General features: G+C 42.3%; 1 protein-coding gene across 4 annotated transcripts in view; it reads left to right on the forward strand.

Annotated features, from left to right (window-relative positions):
- The window catches only part of ATP9A (ATPase phospholipid transporting 9A), a 117287-nt gene that overhangs the window by 82750 nt on the left and 13494 nt on the right, over positions 1-21043 (forward strand). For all 4 annotated transcript variants that reach the window (XM_075901191.2, XM_075901190.2, XM_075901189.2 and 1 more), the window contains exons 16-23: positions 6229-6321; positions 7530-7613; positions 10929-11099; positions 14202-14300; positions 16404-16493; positions 16614-16758; positions 18077-18141; positions 19139-19294. In XM_075901191.2, coding sequence (XP_075757306.2) covers positions 6229-6321; positions 7530-7613; positions 10929-11099; positions 14202-14300; positions 16404-16493; positions 16614-16758; positions 18077-18141; positions 19139-19294 — 903 coding nt within the window. The remainder of the gene's footprint in view (positions 1-6228; positions 6322-7529; positions 7614-10928; positions 11100-14201; positions 14301-16403; positions 16494-16613; positions 16759-18076; positions 18142-19138; positions 19295-21043) is intronic.

Raw genomic sequence — 21043 nt, forward strand, 5'->3', positions numbered from 1 at the left:
GAGGCAGGATGCCAGACTAGATGAACCATTCATTCATTTCTGCCTCTAAACAAGAAAATATCTGGGAGTCCCCAGCTAACCCTGGCTCCGCGTGGCATTTCAAAGCAGCAGCGCCTCATGGAGCCTGATGTCTGCAGGGGACTCTGAGTCCCCCACTGACCCCAGACTCCATGTGGGCACGTCTTCTTTGAACTGCACAAGAGCCCCCACTGAGGACTCTTGTAAATTTTGAAGCAGGCACACTGCATGCAGCCTGGGTCCAGCAGGAAGTCCTTCTGACTCCAGGCTCCAAGTGGGCATGTCCACTTTGAAATGTACAATTTGACTACTAAATTGACATTCGATTAGTAAACTAATCGATATTTAACATCCTTAGTATGGTGACTTGCCTGCCTGGTGCAAAGCTTGTGGATCTCTCAAGACATCTAGATAAACTTATGTATAGTGCCGGGGACATAGGGAAGGATAGGAGAGAAGTCTTGGAGGCCAAATTTAGACTGCTAGATAAGAAATTGAAATAATATGGAGGAACTAGAGTTCCTTGTATTGAATGAGGCTATTGATATAATAGGCATCACAGAAAGTTGGTGGAATGAGGATAATCAATGGGATACAGTAATACCAGGGTACAAAATATATTTGAAGGACAGAACAGGTTGTGCTGGTGGATGGGGGAGCGGCACTTTGTGTGAGAAAGTGTAGACTCAAATGAAGTAAAAATCTTAAATAAACCGAACTGTTCCAAAGAATCTCTATGAATAGTAATTCCATGCTCTAATAATAAGAATATAGCAATAATGATATAGTCCTGACCATCTGATCAGGATGATGATAGTGACTGTGACTTGTAAGGGAGATTAGAGAGGCTATAAAAATAAAAAACCTCAATAATAACGAGAGATTTCAACTATCCCATGTATTGCCTGGGTACATGTCTTCTCGGGACAGGCTGTAGAGATAAAGTTTCTTGACAACTTAAATTATTGCTTCAGAGCAGCTGATTCTGGAGCCCATAAGAGGAGATGCAATTTTTTAATTAGTTCTAAGTGGAACACAGGATCTGGTGCAAGAGGTGAATATAGCTAAACCATTTGGAAATAGTGACCATAATATAATTAAATGTAACATTTGTGTGGTAGGAAAAACACCACAACGACCCAGCACTGTGGCATTTAATTTCAGAAAGGGGAACTATACAAAAATGAGGAGGTTAGTTAAACAGAAATTAAAAGGTACAGTGATAAAAGTAAAATCCCTACAAGCTATTAGGGTTGCTAGATGGTTTGAACAAAAATACCAAACCCTCCACCCCTCCCCCCCAAAAAAGAGGAGGGGGAGACCAAAGTTGCTGGGGGGGAGGGGGGGCGGAAGGACTCCAAGACTTATTGAGCAAAAAAAAAAAGAAAATTATATTAAAATAAAACAGCATATCCCCTTTAAGCATGAGTGCAGGGATAGGAACAAGGGAGCGGTTGAGTACCAAGACCCAGAGGAGTCATTGTTTCAACTTGGTCTTTTTGCTGGCAACCATTTTGTGCTGGCAGCCTTGCGGAACCAGGTAAGCATGAGGTCGGGGTGTGTGTGGCGGGAGGGCGGGGGGGACCGGGCGCTGAGTGTTTATAGGATTGCCAGGTGCCTGGCATTTGCGCCTCCTGGCTGGGGAAATAAATCAGAAAATACTGGACCGCTTAGGTGTCCGGTATTTTCTGAATTTTTTTTACCGGACAGGAGGCAAAAATACCGGACTGTTCAGGTAAATACCGGACACCTGGCAACCCTACAAGCTATATAGAAACTTTCAAAGACACCATAATAAAGGCTCAACTTAAATGTATACCCCAAATCAAAAACCATAGTAAGAAAACCCAAAAAGTGCCACCATGGTTTAACAACAATACAGAAGCAGTGAGAGATAAAAAGGCATAATTTAAAAACTGGAAGTTAAACCTAGTGAGGAAAATTGGAATGTTAGCAAGTAGTCAGCTGGCGTATCAACTACTTCCTCCTTCCATCCTTGCTGTCTCTATGAGAGGCAGTGGGGGAACAGAAGCTGGTGCTGCGGGTACTGACTTAAAAGCTGGTTCCCTCCAGCACCGTCTCCATGGTGCAGCTTGTCCCCCCTCCCTCCCCTTTACTCCCTACTGCCTATATCAGAGACAGCTGGGGGAAGGGAGGGATAGGGGAAGCTGCTTCAGCAGCAGCTCCTGTCCACAGGGTCCCAGCTCAGTTCTGGCTTGTGCTGATTCCAGGAGCCCCTGTTCACGGCGGCCTGGGGTGGATGTGCACAGTGGCTGCTCCAGGGGCTCTGGCCACCGCAAACAGAAGCTACTCCAGCAGCAGCCCGCAGCAGTCCCTGTTCATGGCAGACAGGGCTGGCTGCAGACAGGGGCTGCCGCCAGAGTAGTTCCTGCCCACGAGCAACCCAGGCCACCACGAACAGGGGCTCCTGGACTCAGTGCAAGCAGGACTGAGCAGTCCTAGCTTGCGCTGATCTGTGATGCTGCACCGCTGCATTTTAAATGTAGTAAGGACTGCTGGGCTCTTACTACGTTAAAATGCAGAGCTGCAGCCTGGGTGGCTCCTGGAGCTACCCGCTTCTGCAGCTCTGCAAAGCGGTCCTTATCGACTAATTGTGTAGTCAATACAAATTGTATCGACTACATGATTAGCCAGATAACTGCAATTTAACATCCTTAGAGGAACATAGAAAGAAGTGTAAACTCTGTCAATTGAAGTGTAAAAATATAATTAGGAAGGCCAAAAAGCCTTGAACAGCTAGCCAAAAGCTCAAATAGTAATGGCAAAAAAATGTTTAAGTATGTCAGAAGCAGGAAGACTTTAACTGGATTACCTGCTGCATTCCTCATCCTAATGACATAAAAAGCCAAGCACCGGGTACTTAAGAGTATTCAGAATCCACTCTATCACCTTCATTTAGCATGGACACACTAATAATTTTTTTCCCATTTTTTTCCTTCTCTTTCCTTTCCCATTCCCTCTCTTTCTTTGCTATTTATTTTGCAACCTGGACCCCTAACTCTATTCATCTGAAGTGGGTTGTGCCCATGAAAGCTCATAATACTATCTACATTTTTTCTTAGTCTCTATGGTCTTGCAGGACTATTCATTATTTTTTAATTTTTTTTCAGTCAAAAGGAGAGCTTTAGAGAGCTTCCTGCTTTTCCTTCCTCTCAGACAATCTTACGATCACTTAAGGTGGCTTTAGACCTCACAGGCCAGGATTCTGAATTCCATCCTAATTTTTAAGGTAACCATAAGCCACAACTCTCATTGTCTAATTAAAAATATTTCAAATATACAGTGCATGTTAGGTGTGATCTCTTTGAAAAGAATGGCAAAACTCTTGTTCATTACATTTGGGACCATCACCGGGCCTAAAATCTTGAGTGTCTAGTCTGCTACGCTGTTGTGGTGTCAGGATGGAAGTGTTAGGGCTTGTGAACCCTATTCCTTCAACATTGTGTGGTTAAACAACCAAATGAGCTCTGTCCTCTGTTTTGAACTGAAACAGATTTTAATTAGCATGTGCTAGCTGTGTGGGAACCCTCACGTACTGTGTTTCTGCAGGCTCTGAGTTCCTGTCTTCAAACAAAGTTTTCATTCCTACTTACAAAAAAACTTTTTGTTTAACAATTACTAGTTGTGAAGTAAAATTTTATATATTTTTATGCCAGTGCAGGTACCAAACATTGCTTTTTACCTACAAATATCAAATTAATTGAGTGCAGCTGAACCAGTTATTTCATCAATATTAATTTTAAAAATAGTGTCTTAACTGTTGATAAGAGGTGGTGGAGGAGAGGGAATAGCTTATTGAGTAGTTAAATATCTAAAAGAAATTCATAGCTGGAAAAACAGTTCTAAAATCTCTTCCTTGAAGCTGTAAGCTTCTGGAAGACTTCAGAAAAATATCCAAATAAAGTATACAGCCAATTTCCTCCTGTCTAGTTTATCCTATAGACCCACAGATTTTAGCACCTGGAGGGACCAGTGTGACTATTTAGTCTGACCTCCTGTATAAAACAGGCCATAGAATTTCATCCAGAGAGTCCCACACAGAGCCAGATAATTCTGTGGTTGAACTTCTCTGAGATTCCTGCCTTCTCTGCCTTTTGTAAAAATTCTTTGTACTATTACTGTGATAACTTGTAAACTTCTTTAGCAGATGAGGGCTAACGTGGCAGTGTAAATTCACAAGTAGCAGATGTTGCCTGATTTAAGACAGTTTGGCAATATTTGCTTATTCCACATGATCAACTGTCATTGTTTGGTGGTTGGTTATTCCAGTTCTAAGAAGTCTTAATATAACAAAGCAGCCACCCTCGTTACAGCACTGTTTACTTGCTTATCTTCATGTTAAGAGAAGATTTGCATTAAAAATATATTTGTTTGTTGACCACAAAATTTTCCACTCTGTTTTTCGTCCCACACGCACGTGGAATATTTGTTTTGTAACAAAGATAGCACTATTGTCATATCTGGAATAGAGAGAGGCCTTTGAACTATAGCCAGAAGCAGACCACGCTGGAAAAAGATGTAGCTCCAAAACAATACAACTGGCAAATCTCTCTGTAGATTTATAGTGTGATTTTGCCATAATATGAGAACGTGCTAACCTCCTGTTGAACTCTGCAAGAGGAAATGACTAATGCAAGGAGATAGTTGATACAATATTTATATTGGACAAAATTTATAAACTATCTTAAGCCAATTCTATAGCACAGGAAGCGGAGTCTTTATTATTCAGTTTCCTACAGAGATGTCGTTAAACACTTTTTCTTAATCAAATAATTTAATGCATGAATTTTTTTGCTAGTGCCAGAAAGCTTAATTTTTTTAAACTAAGCATGATCTGGGTTTTCTTGGTGCCCTGTAGAATTTGATAACCGAATGCATGAACTCTGAATACATGGGCATTCAACCTCATGCCTTAGAAATAGTTTGTAATGCACCTGTAAGAACCACCACATGTTCCTGGTAAAGGTCTCAAAAAGACTTAAGCAATAGTGTTCAAACACAAGCAGCTAAAGCTAGGCACCTAATTCCCAAAGCAGAGACCTGAATAAAAGTGTTTTCATACTCAGAGGTTCTGAATATCCAACACTCCCATGGACTTTCTTCAGCAAAGGGATCCATTTCTTCCTTTCATTCTCATGTTAATTCTTTCTTTCTCCACGCTACCCCCTTTGTGGAAATCACCCTGTCCAGTACTCATGTGCCAGGCTTTCACCCATTTCTCAGTCCAGTCCCTCTTCCACAAGACCCATCGTCACTAATCCCCATCATTAAAATGTCTTTCCTGCCTTATTGAATTGCCAGTTGAGAAACGGGGAGCAGGAAGAGATTAAAAAACAGGGTTTCTTTGTTTTAAATCCCTATTTCCTCTGGGTCTCCTAGGCATTCTTGAGGCAGTGCTATTTTATAGCACCATACTCCACTGTCTTGTGTAATAGAACAGAAAGCAATTTTGTATCATTTAACTTAATTGGAGAAAGTTGCAAACATTGCTTTTTTCCCCTATTCCTGTTGTCTTTGAAAAATATTTTGGTTTTCTTCATTCACTAACGTTTCTCTCCAAACCTTCATTGTTTCTTTTCAGTTTTTTCTCCTCCCACAGATGCTATTTTGCTTTACAGTGAACCTCCTAGCTCATTGCTTGACCTCCTTTGCAGAGTTTGCCAGTGTTTCCATTAGCGCACCTTACTAACAACTGTGACCTCCTTAGACATTTGCCTGCTCAGAAAGGATTATGAGTTTGTAGCAATGCAAATATGCTTTGCTTGCAATCCAGAAATTAGTCACATCAGGTGAGACAGGCAATAGCCTAACCTCCCTGTGGCAGGCCTGAGTTTTAATTATAGTGAACAGCATAATTATTATACAGGGAGCAGTTTAGATTTATTTCACGCTGTTAAATTCCATTTATTTGTTACTTAATTTTTCCCTGTTAAGTGTAAACATCAAACTTGATTTCCAGAATGAAAATGAAATGCACCAGTGTAATGATGATGATAGTCGCACAAATGATTAGCATTAGAAAAGGAAGTGGCCAATTTCTGTATAGAATAGTGTGAATACAACCTGCTCCTTGGTCTGAGTCAGTATCACCTATTGTTGACAAGAAGTTGGTAATCCTTGCATAAAGTATCTTGCTGCCTGCGGTAGATAATTGAACCATAAACTTACACCATTTTCTTTCTCTTTCAGGATGAGTCAACAGGAGAAATAACTTTCTACATGAAGGGAGCTGATGTAGTCATGGCTGGCATCGTGCAATACAATGACTGGCTAGAGGAAGAGGTACATAGTAGTCTTTCTTTCTTAGATGTAGAATACTTACTTCTTCAGGCAAGTGCTCCTTATTCCATGGCTACACATGACTAAGTTCCTGCCTTACATTGGTGGAGCAGGCTAAAGTAGCTGTTAAAATGTACTTAGAAAAAAGATTGTTTGGTTTGACAATTTTGGTTGAATTAACCTGTAACCAGATACAGGCCCATCATTAGGCTACATCCACACTACAGCAGAACATCAACTTAAGGTATTCAGTAAGGTAGGTGGAGCTGACAATACCTTAAGTTGAGTTAATGCCAGGTCTACATCATGGAGGGTCAATGGGAGAAACTCTCCCATAGACTTCCCTTACTCTTCTTGTCTGGGGTAGAGTAACAGGGTTGATTGGAAAGCAACCTGCAGGCGATTTGGCAGGTCTTCACTAGACCTGCTAAATCAATAGCCAATGGATCAATCTCCTAGCATGGATCGCATCGGTAATGTAGAGGTAGTCTGTGTCAATTTAAAAGTAAGCCAAGTGGTGAATTCACCCCATTTAATCCAGGATAACTCTGGGAGTCAAAATGGAATTTTTCCAGGCTTATAGTAGTCACAGGTCCAGGTTTCTTATTCTTTGTCTGGTAACTCCTCTTTCTCACAAGATTTATCTCGGGTAATTGGGCCAGATTCTGCAGTTGGCTTTATTTTAAACTGCTGGGTCTGTTTACTTTTTGGAAAACCAAGAATTGCATTGTCTTTCTGTACCTCTCTGCTTAAACCCATTCTATGGTGCTGGTAGAAATAGTGATAGTCTCCACAATAGCAATATGGTTATTTTTGTATTTGACTACAAGCAATATTGTAGTATCCCTTCAAATAATTTGTGAACAAAAGATACAATGCTTATTGAAACCAATGGGCTTCCGTTCCCTCTTATTTTGGTATATATTCAAAGTAACTGAGATCAGCAAAGTAACCGAAGTCAGTGGAGTTGCTACACCAGTTTGACATTGCTGTGAAAGGAGCATCATTCCAGATCAGAGGTATAGCCTACAAACAGAAGTTGAGATCTCCTTTGGTTAATTTGTCATGCTGATGTTCTGGATTCAACAGGATTGTTTGATTGGAACAATTATTTTGTTAGAATTATATCTGCTGTTTCAATCTCTGAAACCTTGTATGTAAATCAGTAATGTGATGTGGGTGATTGTTTACAATATGACGCTTCTTTCCAGTGTGGTAACATGGCTAGAGAAGGCCTGCGGGTTCTTGTTGTTGCGAAGAAGTCCCTGACTGAAGAGCAGTATCAAGACTTCGAAGTAAGTTTGTATTTTTATAATCATGCAAGTGATGCCCACAGAGTTGTCATTGTAGTATCTGCGTTCCTCTCCCCACTCTGTCACATGCTGCTCTTCACATCAGCTAGAGGAAGGGGAGCTGACAGAATTGCTGGGCCCCTGGATCAGATGTGGGTGGGGAGGAGCTCTGTGTTCCCAGAAGGAGTAGGCCCACCATAATAGAGGCCCAACTTAAATGTATACCCCAAATTAAAAAACATAGCAAGAGACCTAAAACAGTGTCACCGTGGCTTAACCGCCATGTAAAAGAAGCAGTGAAGGACAAAAAGGTATCTTTTAAGAATTGGAAGTCCAATCCTAGTGAGATAAATAGAAAGGAACATAAACACTGTCAAATCAAGTGTAAAAATGAAAAGCAAAAAAAGATTTTGAGGAACAGCTAGCCAAAAACTCAAAAAGAAATAACAAAATGTTTTTTAAGTACATTAGAAGCAGGAAGCCTGCTAAAAAACCTGTGGGTCCCCTAGATGATCGAGCTATAAAAGGAGCAATCAAGGATGATAAAGCCATTGCGGAGAAACTAAATGATTTCTTTGCTTCAGTCTTCACGGCTGAGGACGTTGGGGAGATTCCCGAATCTGCACCGTCCTTTGTGGGTGATGAATCTGAGCAACTGTCCCGGATTGAAGTGTCATTAGAGGAGGTTTTGGAACAAATAGAAAAACTTAATGTTAACAAATCTCCGGGACCGGATGGCATTCATCCAAGGGTTCTAAAAGAACTCAAATGGGAAATTGCTGAGCTATTATCTGTGGTTTGTAACCTATCCTTTAAATCAGCTTCCGTACCTAAGGACTGGAAGGTAGCCAACGTGACACCAATATTTAAAAAGGGTTCTAGAGGTGATCCTGGCAATTACAGACCGGTAAGTCTAACTTCAGTACCGGGCAAATTAGTCGAAACAATAGTAAAGAATAAAATTGTGAAGCATGTAGAAGAACATAATTTGTTGGACAAAAGTCAGCATGGTTTCTGTAAAGGGAAATCCTGTCTTACTAATCTATTAGAGTTCTTTGAAGGGGTTAACAAGCATGCGGATAAGGGGGATCCAGTAGATATAGTATACTTGGATTTTCAGAAAGCCTTTAACAAGGTCCCTCACCAAAGGCTCTTGTGTAAATTACATGGCCATGGGATAAGAGGGAAGGTCCTTTCTTGGATTGCGAACTGGTTAAAAGACAGGAAACAAAGGGTAGGAATAAATGGTAAATTTTCAGATTGGAGAGGGGTAACTAGTGGTGTACCCCAAGGGTCAGTCCTGGGACCAATCCTTTTCAACTTATTCATAAATGATCTGGAGAAAGGGGTAAGCAGTGAGGTAGTAAAGTTTGCGGATGATACCAAACTGTTTAGGATAGTCAAGACAGAAGCAGACTGTGAGGGACTCCAAGAAGATCTCACCAAACTCAGTGATTGGGCAGCAAAATGGCAAATGAAATTTAATGTGGATAAGTGTAAAGTAATGCACATTGGGAAAAATAACCCCAACTATATGTACAGTATGATGGGGGCTAATTTGGCTATGACAAATCAGGAAAGGGATCTTGGAGTTATCGTGGACAGTTCTCTGAAAACTTCCACGCAGTGTGCAGCGGCGGTCAAAAAGGCAAAGAGGATGCTAGGAATTATTAGGAAAGGGATAGAAAATAAGACACAGAATATCTTACTGCCCCTGTATAAAACTATGGTACGCCCACATCTTGAATACTGTGTACAGATATGGTCTCCTCACCTCAAAAAAGATATTTTGGCCTTGGAAAGGGTTCAGAAAAGGTCAACTAAAATGATTAGGGGTTTGGAGCGGGTCCCATATGAGGAGAGGTTAAAGCGACTGGGACTTTTCAGTTTAGAAAAGAGGAGACTGAGGGGGGATAAGATAGAGGTATATAAAATCATGAGTGGTGTGGAGAGGGCCGATAAAGAAAAGTTATTTATTAGTTCCCTAAATAGAAGAACTAGAGGACACCAAATGAAATTAATGGGTAGCAGGTTTAAAACGAATAAAAGAAAGTTCTTCTTCACACAGCGTGTAGTCAACCTGTGGAATTCCTTGCCAGAGGAGGCTGTGAAGGCTAGGACTATAATAGAGTTTAAAGAGAAGCTAGATAATTTCATGGAGGTTAGGTCCATAAAAGGCTATTAGCCAGGGGATAAAATGGTGTCCTTGGCCTCTGTTTGTCAGAGGCTGGAGAGAGATGGCAGGAGACAAATCGCTTGATCGTTGTCTTCGGTCCACCCTCTCTGGGGCACCTGGTGCTGGCCACTGTCGGTAGACAGGATACTGGGCTAGATGGACCTTTGGTCTGACCCAGTACAGCCGTTCTTATGTTCTAACCAGCCCTCTGCACGGCCCAAATGGTGATGTGTTCCCCCCACCCTCTGCCCAGCCAGCCCTCAGTGCATTCCGGAGTGTGCCGCGTAGTGCTCTGGTGGTGACTAAAAGGACCTGGGGCTTCTGCTGCCACTGCTGCTGCAATAGTGGTGGCGGCAGCTAGGAGTCCCAGGCCCTTTTGAATCACCAGGCCCTGGGGCAGTTGCTTCTTTTCCTCCCCTCCACCACAGCACGCCTGGCTGGAGGTGTCTACTGTGTGTTGTGCAAGCAGTCCTGCTGTTTCTGCAGTCTCCCCAAGATCCAATTTTAGAGATTGACATCCCAGGAATCCTGCCTCTGTTGCCATTTTACTTTTGCCAGCATTCAGTTCTGGTTAGCCAGGTTTTAATTCACTGAGAAAACTCTTGTATCCTGACATTTGCGAAACAAGAGATAGTAAAAGAATGCTATGTACTTTCTGTTTGGAAAATGGGGGCTTCAGTTTCTTGTGTATGGAACTCCAGGCTGATTGGCTGATTTGCCTACTTACTGCAATCTGGCCAAATCCTGAGGAGGATCGAAGTGTTTGGGATCCCTTTTTAACGTCATTCATAAGGCAAGCATAAAGTGGAAAAGGTACCAGTAGACCTGTAAGTCTTGATGAGCCAAATTTCAAGATTCATCTCTGAAGAACTATTTTTGAACACAGATAAGGTAATTGTGCATCTCACTGGCAAATTTGAATAATAAGTGTTCAGAATGATAGGATCTCCCAGGAAAGATCTGTTTAGCCTTGTATGTTTTTGCACTATAGGGTTAACCTCAAGCAGATATTACAGAGGACATCCTTGAAGCGGAACTAGCCTATATCCTTGGGGGGGCCTGAGTTGTGTCGTGACCAGAGACCCATAAACATTCTTGGTGTGAATTACAATGACTAGGTGCATGTCTTGTGCTATTCTCAGGCACGCTACGTTCAGGCGAAGCTAAGCGTGCACGATCGCTCGCTGAAGGTAGCCACTGTGATTGAGAGCCTGGAGATGGAGATGGAGCTGCTATGTCTGACTGGAGTGGAAGATCAGCTGCAGGCAGATGTCAGACCTACTCTGGAGACCCTGAGAAATGCTGGCATTAAGGTTTGGCTAACCTAGAAATGGAATACAAAAACTTGGTCTAACTGACAGTGCAATTGATAATGGCCAGACACTTGGGGGAGGCCAGACACTCAGGGTAGACATGTGAAGTAAATGAGTCTCTCTAATAATAAACCCTGATAAAATTCTGATCTCCACTGAGAGTGACTCATGCAGTAGGTGACCAGCAGTGGCATGTGAAATCCTTGTTCATGCAAAATTATTTTTTCACCAACCGTAGAATGAGACCCTAGCAACAAAGAAACTATGTATATTGCTGGGCCAAGAAACAGCCTTCTTATCTATTGTTTCCTCTGCTCTGTTAGTTAATGAAAGTGCAGAGGGACATACAAATGATGACCCTATATGCTCTGATTCAGTGATGATATCATTATCCCCTAACAGCTAAGCTAGTGTTTTTATACAGTCCTTTGACTATATAAAGAGCTAAGTGCTAAGTTAGTACTTAGCACTTACTAACTTAGTATTAACTGAGCACATTAAAATGTCTCCCCATCGCCCCAAACTTTTTAATATACAAAGAAACCAAGTATGCAGCCAGAACCAAAATAGAATCTATGTAAGTTACGTTTAAAGAGTCAGCTGAAGTAGTCTTGGCTGCATGAAACACGCAGTTAAAGGAGAGCTAGTGTTATCTCCTCTCTCCTCTGACACTCAGAATATAATGTGTAAGTTTTTGAGTATTGAGGTGGAAGCACACAAGTATGAATTTTTTTGATATAAAGCCACCAGATATAAAGCCACCAGAGGGAGTATGAACCAAAAAGAATAATGCACAAGAGTTTTTTAAAAGTCCTTTTTGGCTTGATAGATCAAAATAACTTTTATACCTACGGAATTAACCCTATGTACATGGGTAAAGCCAGGGATGATTATGGTTTGACTCTGGTTTCCCCCAATATTTTGTCATTCAGATTCTAAGTTTGGGTGGTTTTGGAACTACAGGTTGAACTTCTGTGGTCCAGCAACATCTATGGTCTAGCAGGACCATGAATGTTGCTGAACAAGAGAGCCCCTGGATTAGTGTCTCCCAGGAGCCCGGTGGCATGGAGCCTAGCAGCTGGTGCTGGCCAGGGAGCCAGGACCCCACGCACTAGCTGTGGAGACCAGTGGTAGCAGCCCAGCAGCACTGACCGCAGAGCCTGCCAGGGTCTACTGAGAGGCCCTAAGAGAGCCCTGAGTCTGTCAACAAAGAGGCCAGAATTGACCTCTCCTGATCTGGCAAACTCCCTCCTTGGGGACCGGTGAGGGAGGTTCCCACCTGTAGTACCCAGAGGTGGGGGTGGAGAGTTAGATAAAAGGTTACCATTTTGATTGCTCTGTTTCAAATAGAAAATAGACACAACTATGCATTGCAATGCAGAGTCAAACCTAGACTGTTTCAGATCCAGTCCTCCATTTGTCTGAACTCCTGAAGCTGTTTGGGTTTTTTTTTGGGGGGGGGGAGGGAAAGAAAGGGTAAGGAAAGGGGTTCTCAATAAATGGTTTGGGTTTGGTGCCATCTCTAATATTAACATACCTTTGCACATATCACTGAGTAGGTCAAACAAACAATACAGTTCCCGTAGTTTCCATAGTTAAATCTTGACTATTTGTTCCAAAAATGTTTGGTTTTGTTTTTAACTTGGCTAAAGTCACTGGCTGGATGCTGAAAGGATAGCCCTGTTAGTGACAATATACATATTGCTGCAATTTACAGTAGATGTTCTCCTGTTGGTTTTCTTTAGGATTCTGCCTGTCAATGGAGTATGAAGACTGAGGGCAGTTTTCTAATTCGTTGTGGAGCTATTTGTTTTTTTTCTTTATTATGCTGTCTTGTTAATGACAATAGGAGTCCTTTCTAGACTTAGCTTATTAAACTGCTTTTAGTGAATGAAACAAACAAGTGGATCTTCATTTGATCTGTTCCAACTGGGAAATGCCTGGGGAATTTAATTTACCCATTAAAAAGAGCTGAAACCCAAAATATTTACACTTTTGAGGAAAATCCCTGCCAGATTATAGCAAATATTGGTCAACACTGCTGGTCACAGAGCTTTCTCATGTCCACTGTGAATGACTGAATTGTTTCCACATACACTGTCTTCAGTTTCATTTTATTAGGGCAATGTAATCTCTCCATACAAGGAGAGATTAAAAAGACTGGGGCTGTTTAAACCTGGAAAAGAGACAGCTAATAGGGAATGACAGAGGCTTATAAAATCCTGGTGTGGAGAAATTTAATAGGGGAAGTGTTTATTTTTTTACTTCGCACAATGAAGTTAATAGGCAGCAGGTCTCAGACAATATAAGGAAGCGCTTCTTCACACAACTCCTGGTCAGCCAATGAAACCCATTGCCCGGGGATGTTGGGATGGCTAGGAGTATAAAAAGAACTCCATGAGTTTATGGAAGATAGCTCTGTCAATAGCTATTGGCCAAGATGGTCAAGGATGCAGCCCTCTGCTCTAGGTGTCTCTAAACCTCTTCCTGTCCGAAGTTGGGACTGGACAACAGAGGACTGAACCACTTAAACTGCTCTGTTCTGTTCATATTCTCTGAAGCAGCTGATACTGGCTACTATTTGAAGACAGGATAGTGATGTATTTGGACTATTGGTATGACCCAATATGGTGATTTTTTTATGTTTAGTTTCTTTCACATACATGAGTGGTGAAATCACTGCAGTGGCATCATCTGTATTTCAGGCAAGCCAAGCAGGATCTATCTGCAGCTGAGACTAAAGATTTCTACATAAAACTTGGCTGCAAATGAGGATATGTTCAGAGGATCTCCCTTTTCAGTTACATTTTGTATTTTCAGTGGAGTCTTGAAATGGCAGGTAGAAAAATGTGCAAATTTCACAACCCACTGTGCAGTGAAGCATTTTTCAAACCCCTTAATCCCTTTGTGAGAAGAGGAATTCCCTGCTCTTTTTAATGGGACTCTGTTATAAGAGGAATTTGTTGAAGACCACATGTATTCTGTTGTAAACGTGGTCTATTTACATGCATGCAGAAGGATCAGAGCTCCTAGAAGTTCCTTTGTAAACATCGTGTATAGTTTTGTGCTAATTTTCTGATATAAAAATATTTTGAATTTCAGGTGTGGATGCTGACAGGGGATAAGCTAGAAACAGCTACTTGTACAGCAAAGAATGCTCATTTGGTAACCAGGACCCAGGACATTCATATATTCAGACTGGTGAGCAGTGTATAGTTATTCCCTACAGGTGAAACTCACCCCTCTCTGGACTTGTTCAAGGGGTCAGAAGGGATAAAATACCCCAACCTGCAGGCAGGCTATAATGCATTGCCTCCAGAGTTCTCCTTCCAGCCTGTTGGCTCCTGCTTCTGCACCCCCAAGGATGGTTCCTGGCCAATGATTTAGCACAAGCAGGATACACACCAGCTGCCTTGCAGGTGGATTGCAGCTCAAGGCTTAGTGCCACCCCCCGCCCACCCCGCAGCAAGGCGCACATGCTAGTGCTCTAACCACATGGTCCTCCCCCGCCATGAGGTTGTAGCATGAGCTCTGGCTTCCTGCTGCTAGGGGGAAGCCCTGAGCTTTGTGGGCTAGATCTGGTTTGTGGGGGGAACAAGCGGCTCCATGCACTGCCACCTCCCCTCCCCCCAGCTGGGAGAACAGCAGCAAGGAAACCGCTTACCTGGAGGCTTTTTCCGCTGCTCCCATTGGCCAGAATCATGGCCAGTAGGAGCAGCAGGAGGTGGTATCAGGGAGTGGCAGGGGGCACAGAGCCAGGTTAAGTACCCCCCCCCCATCCTCTTCATGCCCAGATGCCATGCCCTCCCATCACTCTGACACACACCTTCCTGCCAACACCTCGCATGCACCGCCAGCCTGCTTCTGCACCCTTCTTCCTGGCCAGACCTCACACCCTAACCCCCACCCTGCACCCAAACTCCTGCCAAACCCCCACTCTCAGACCACTCCAGCACCTACCTACCACCCACAGATTCCCCACTTCATCCCTTCCCTTATCCCTATCCTACTCCCTGGCAGCCTCCTCCTGCACATTGAATCTCCTGGGGTTAGGGATGGTGGTGCTCAGAATCTACTAATCCCAGGACATCAAAAGAGTTAATCTGGCCTGTGGGAAGCTCCGAACCTTGGTCTTCCCACCCCCCAATGAGGCTGGTGCGCAAGGGGAGTAAGGTGTCTCAATTGGGGGCCATATTAGTGAGGGATGGAGGGTTGCTGGGGTCGGGGGTCGCCTCTCACTTTTGTGTGGCCTCCAACTGATTTTTCCCTGGGTCAGTGGCCCCGAACCAAAAAATGTTCCCCTCTCCTGCCATAAATAAAAACAATGTTGAAACCTTTTGTTTTTGACAAATTAATTTTTTACTTGATTTAAAACTAAGTTTGGGAAACTAACATGAAAAAGCGCTTAATCTGTTTAATTATTTTGATTTTTATTAATATTTCCTTTCTTACTGCTTATATATATCTGTATATTAATGTTTTTATACTCCAGTAGCCTAATATGAATAATGTAGTATTTAAGATACAAGCAAAAATATCTAGTCATCATAGGTAGGTGGCTGGTGGCCTACGGAAAGGTTTGCGTTGAGCAGGGTGGGCTATGGGTCAAAAAGTTTGGGAACCACTTTGATTGATAACTTCAAGTCCTATAAGCAGAGGTAATAGTGAAATTGGGCAGGTCACTGATGATAATTGAGATTAACAATGTTTGAGATTCCAGAAGGACAATGTTTGAGATTCTAGGAGGACAGTGTTCTCATGGTTCCAAATATTCCTGAGTTAATGGCACCTCTTAGTCCATTTCCAGGCTGTTGCATCACTGTAATCCTTAAACCAGCACACATATTGAACCATTTAGTTCAGCACCCATGAGCAAAAGGCCTGTGCTGCTAAATTCTGCAGATACCAATAAGAAACCCGGAATTGGTTTTTGAAAGGCTCGGGAAAAAAGTATAATGATGTGTATTTCGTAAGAAGTCTGGTGAATTTCTGTTCTTTCCAATACAGTTTTAGACCAAAATCTTCAAAATTCTTGGGCATATTCAAACCGCACTCCTTGACAAAGGCAGGAGAGTTGAGGTTTGCTTGTGGAAAGAGGGGATGTAAGCCCCAGTTTACATGCACACAAAGGAAATTGAGATGTGGACCTTAATTTCACCCTGTTTTTTGGTTCCTTTTCTAGTCAGAAGTATGTTTGATAACCTGATTGATTTGCCAAGGGGCTGGAATGAGGGTTCAGGATTGTATTAATTTATTTTGTGGTCACCAATCCCATACTTTCTCAGATGCTTTACTTATTTCCAGGTTACTAACCGTGGAGAAGCTCATTTGGAGCTGAATGCATTCCGTCGGAAACATGACTGTGCGCTTGTGATTTCGGGTGACTCCCTAGAGGTAAACTCCCAACTCTTATGGCAGCTTTGTAGACATCCCATGGGTACTATGTGTGTGATTTGATTTGGGGAAATTTATGCAGTCAAATCATGTTTGAACTTTCCCTCTCCTGTGAAACAGGTGTGTCTGAAATATTATGAGTACGAGTTTATGGAGTTGGCTTGCCAGTGTCCAGCTGTGGTATGCTGCCGATGTGCTCCTACACAGAAGGCCCAGATCGTGCGCTTGCTCCAGGAAAGAACAGGCAAACTGACCTGCGCAGTAGGTGAGGAATTGAGGAGAAATGCTAAATTTGATGGTGTCTCTGTCAGGCTCAGGCTCATTTTTATATTCACTTGTCTTGGAACTAATTTTTGACCTGTTGAAGAGAAACAGATTCAATTCTTCCAAAATGGAGAAAACCATATAAGTTAGTAGGTAATTTTAAGGATTATTTTTTTATGAATATACAGTACACTATTTTCTTTTCCTGATTTAAGTGCTCACCAAAGGAAAAACAAGGGCCTTAATCCTTTTGCTTTTTATTGCATAAAGAAGTCAGAAAGATGATTTTTATTGTTACCTCAAGTGGCTCCTGGTCAGGAGAATTAAACCCCTCCTACCTCAGCCCTGACACCCCCAAAACCAGAGCCCCCTTATACACACCCAAGCTCTTATCCTTAGCTCCACCCCGGAGCTGACCCTCTAGTCAAATTATGTTGGGTCGCGAGCATCAACGATTTTCTTCAACTGGGTGATGAGGGGAAAAGTTTGAAAACCAGTGCTTTAGGGCATAAACCAGCCACTAACGGCTCAAGTTAGGAAGAACTTTCCCTTATTATTATGTAGTTGGAAGACTAATGTGACCTGGTATGGCAACTCTTCTGTTTTTGAACCAAGCAGTCTTCTTTCATTTCATGATGGAAGTGGAAATATATTGTGACACCTTGTGACATCAGTGGTAACAAGAAATAACAAATAAAACGAAAGTGTTCTTTGTGGAATAACTTATAAACTGAAACTGCATATGCAGGGTACGTAAGAAGTCGGGGTAGGGGAAAGAGAAAAACATCTTTTTGCAAAACTCAACATTTGTGAAGAGTTTGTATTTCATCTGGAAAGTATATACATTGTAAAGCTGTGTGATAATACCTTTTTAGGACCAATAAAAGATAGAACTTCATTGACCTTTCTTTCTCTCTCTCGTTTCCTGGGATGAACGTGGTTGCAACAACATTCATTCTGAAGCTCCAATTCTGAGTCAAGCTACTAACTTTACTTCAGTATTCTGGGTGAAATTTTTGTAGCCCGTGTGATATAGGAGATCAGATTAAATGAGTTAGTGGTCCATTCTGATCCTATGACTCTGTGAAAAATCATGCATGTCGTTTGAACACCCAATTCTTATTTAAAAGGTAGAGCATCAATTCCTCCTACCTTGCTTTGAACATCTCAAAATCTAATGGTTTTGTTCAAATTCCTCATGGGCAAATACCCTTTCTGGCTGTGAAGTTTATGAACGTATTAATTTGTGTATATTTAGTAGCTGTAATAAGTGACTCTGACCATATTCCCTGCCCTTTTTTCTGTGCTCTGACATGCAGGTGATGGAGGGAATGATGTCAGCATGATTCAAGAGGCTGACTGTGGCGTTGGAGTTGAAGGAAAGGTGAGATTATGAAGCACACATCATATCTGATACAACTTGTCATAGAAAGGCAAAGGGTAGTTTCCAAGTGTCCCTTTTATTGATTTCTTATGAAGCTATGTCAGAGATAGAGAAACAGCCCTAAAAAAAAAAAAAAGTTGTCAGGCCAAAAACACTGGTCCTTTGCAGGTTCAGATGAAAAATAGTTTAGTAAACTGGGCAATGGTTTAGCAAAATTCACATTGATATCTACTAGAGGATTCTACATAATCAGACCTGGCTAGTTCATTTTCACTTCATCACCATAAATAGATGCTCAGAACATCTGAGCTGAACCGGTTGTACAATGAATTCATTAGAAATATTTTGTATTAATCGGAAAAACAGTGATTATTGGATCAGGAGCCTGCCACGTACTGTACACAACTCCTACATATCTTGAAACCAAAGGAAGGCATTTGCAAACAGTATAAAGGCTGTGCATTAAATGAGCCAAAAAATAAAACCAGGGTTATGTTTGAAAGCAACCTTGTGAGCCTAAAATGTTGTTACAACAAATTTGCTGGCCCAGTAAATGGTGGTATCCTGTTATCTTTCATCGCCACTGTAGTACACTTCTTATCCACACATTTTCATTCAAGTACTTGTGATACTGACAGTGGCTATATTCCATTAGCATATTGTAACGAATGGGATGTTAGTGTCTCATGAACATGTGTGCTATGAACTCTAATTTGCAGACCTTCCTTCTGGGTTTGACCCATGAAACCGAATAAGAGTTCAGATTTGTCTCTGTATGGTCTTTTTAATTCATTGCATAAGTGTTGGGGGGTGGGAGGTAATAGAGATCCTAAGATGATGTTTTTCTCATCCACTCCTGTTAAAACATGTGCTTGGGGGTGGGAGAGGTTGGTATTTTTACTGTCCATACTGTGTAGGCATGTATTAACATAAATGGTGTTTCTTAACCTTGTGTCATCTTGTGATCTCATGGTCTTTGATTTATTGACCTACATAGGAAGGAAAACAAGCATCCCTTGCAGCAGATTTCTCTATCACTCAGTTTAAACATCTGGGCCGGTTACTGATGGTGCATGGAAGGAACAGCTACAAAAGATCTGCCGCGCTCAGCCAGTTTGTGATCCACAGAAGCTTGTGTATCAGTACAATGCAGGTGAAAGGACTGTTCCATCTTGACTTTTAGAGTGAATGTGTGTGTGTGTTGGTTGAGGGGAGGAATGTGAAAAGTTCAAAAATCAAGCCTTTAATTTCTCATTTGACACCACCCCTGCCTCTCCCTGGAACTTCAGTGGAGTTGAAATTGAAAAGAGGCTCACTTTTTTGGCATGAGAAGATCTTGCCTCCATGTAAAGATGTTTCCATTTTTGGGCAGTCAATGATTTTGTTTTTCAAAATCTTATTTTAAATTTCTTTGGGGCACAAGACAGTTTGCATCAAGAACACGTGAGCTTTGAGATTTGACGTGTGTGAATGTGACAGTAGCCATTCCATGCAGATGTAATGAAATAGTGTATTTCTTCAGTACGAAATGGCTCCTAAAGCTGTTCTTCAGCAAGTTACTTAAGTGTATAAACTGTAAACACTAGAGACACCCCATTAGACTTGATGAAACATCTCGTGCTTAAAGTTAGAGACCTTGCCTAATCAGGGTCTGCTAAAAGTTCAGTCCTGGAGGGTACCGAGCACGTTAGGAAGGTGCTGACCTTGCTGAGAGTTGAAGCAAATATTTACCCACATTGAGTGATCAGTATCTTTCTAGATTAGGACTGGGCAAAATAAGGTCCCTGGGCCAGATGCAGCCTGCCAAGCCACTAGATCTGGCCCATGGCCCAGTGGGAGCCTTGACCAGGCTCCTTACTTACTCTGCCATGATATGTCACTCAGAGCAGCCAGCTGTGAAGGTCTGTGCATCTCTGAGCACTGCTGTAATTGAGGGGGGAGGAGAGGCTTCATGTGCTGTCTCACCCAGCACAATCCTGCAGCTCCCAGTCACCCCTGCCACTGGCCGCTCTGAGTGGCAGGCCAGAAGCCCGCCTGAGGGACCTGCTGGGCTGCTGGTCAGCAGTTGCCTAGGTAAGTGCCTCCTAGCCAGAGCCTGCCTTTGGCACCCCAGCCCTCCCTCCAATGATGCACCCATGTCCCCTCCCAGACCCTGTAGCCCAATCCCCTGCCACAACCCCCTCCTGCCCTAAGTCACAACCCCTGCAACCTCCTCCTGCAGCCCTGCCCCAGGTCACAACTCCCTCCCAGATCCTGCACCTCCTCCTACACCCCCAATCCCTTGTTCCAGGCTCCCTTCTGTACCCAACCTTCATCCCAGACCTGCACCTCTTCCATTAATATCATGGAAGAGTGTAGTCCTTGGCCACTTTCCAAATTCTTGGAGTGTCTCCCTCTCCCTATAAAAATTATTACCCACCCCTGTCCTAGACAGAACTGAAAGGGCTTGACTACCATTGACTTCAGTGGGGAAAAGAATTGGATCCTTAATGACACAATATGTTTTATGTTCACAGAAATTCAGGTATTTTTCATCATGTTTGCACAGCTTCAGTATTGAACAAGCAAGACTGATGCAGATATGTCAGTTGATTAAAAACAATGGGTTATGTTAGATTGAGAGAATGTAAAGAAACTTATAAGTTCATGAGCAGAGATTTGTCTTCAGGTATGACTGCAAGATTCTAAGATTCTTGGATGATGACAGTGATTATTGTTTGGAAGTTTTTCTTTCAAGCCATAAAATTGCGGACTGATATCTCTCTCTTAAAGAAAAGCTTTTCAGTAAAATATGTTATCATTCCTGTTTTTGAGAATGCAAGTACAATCAAAAGTCCATGCTGGAGTGTGTCTCTTTTTCCTTTGCCTCCATCACTAAGTGTCAATATGTTTTGCATTGTGA

This window comes from Pelodiscus sinensis, chromosome 17 (genome assembly GCF_052426305.1).
Source record: "Pelodiscus sinensis isolate ZL-2025 chromosome 17, ASM5242630v1, whole genome shotgun sequence".
NCBI lineage: Eukaryota > Metazoa > Chordata > Testudines > Trionychidae > Pelodiscus > Pelodiscus sinensis.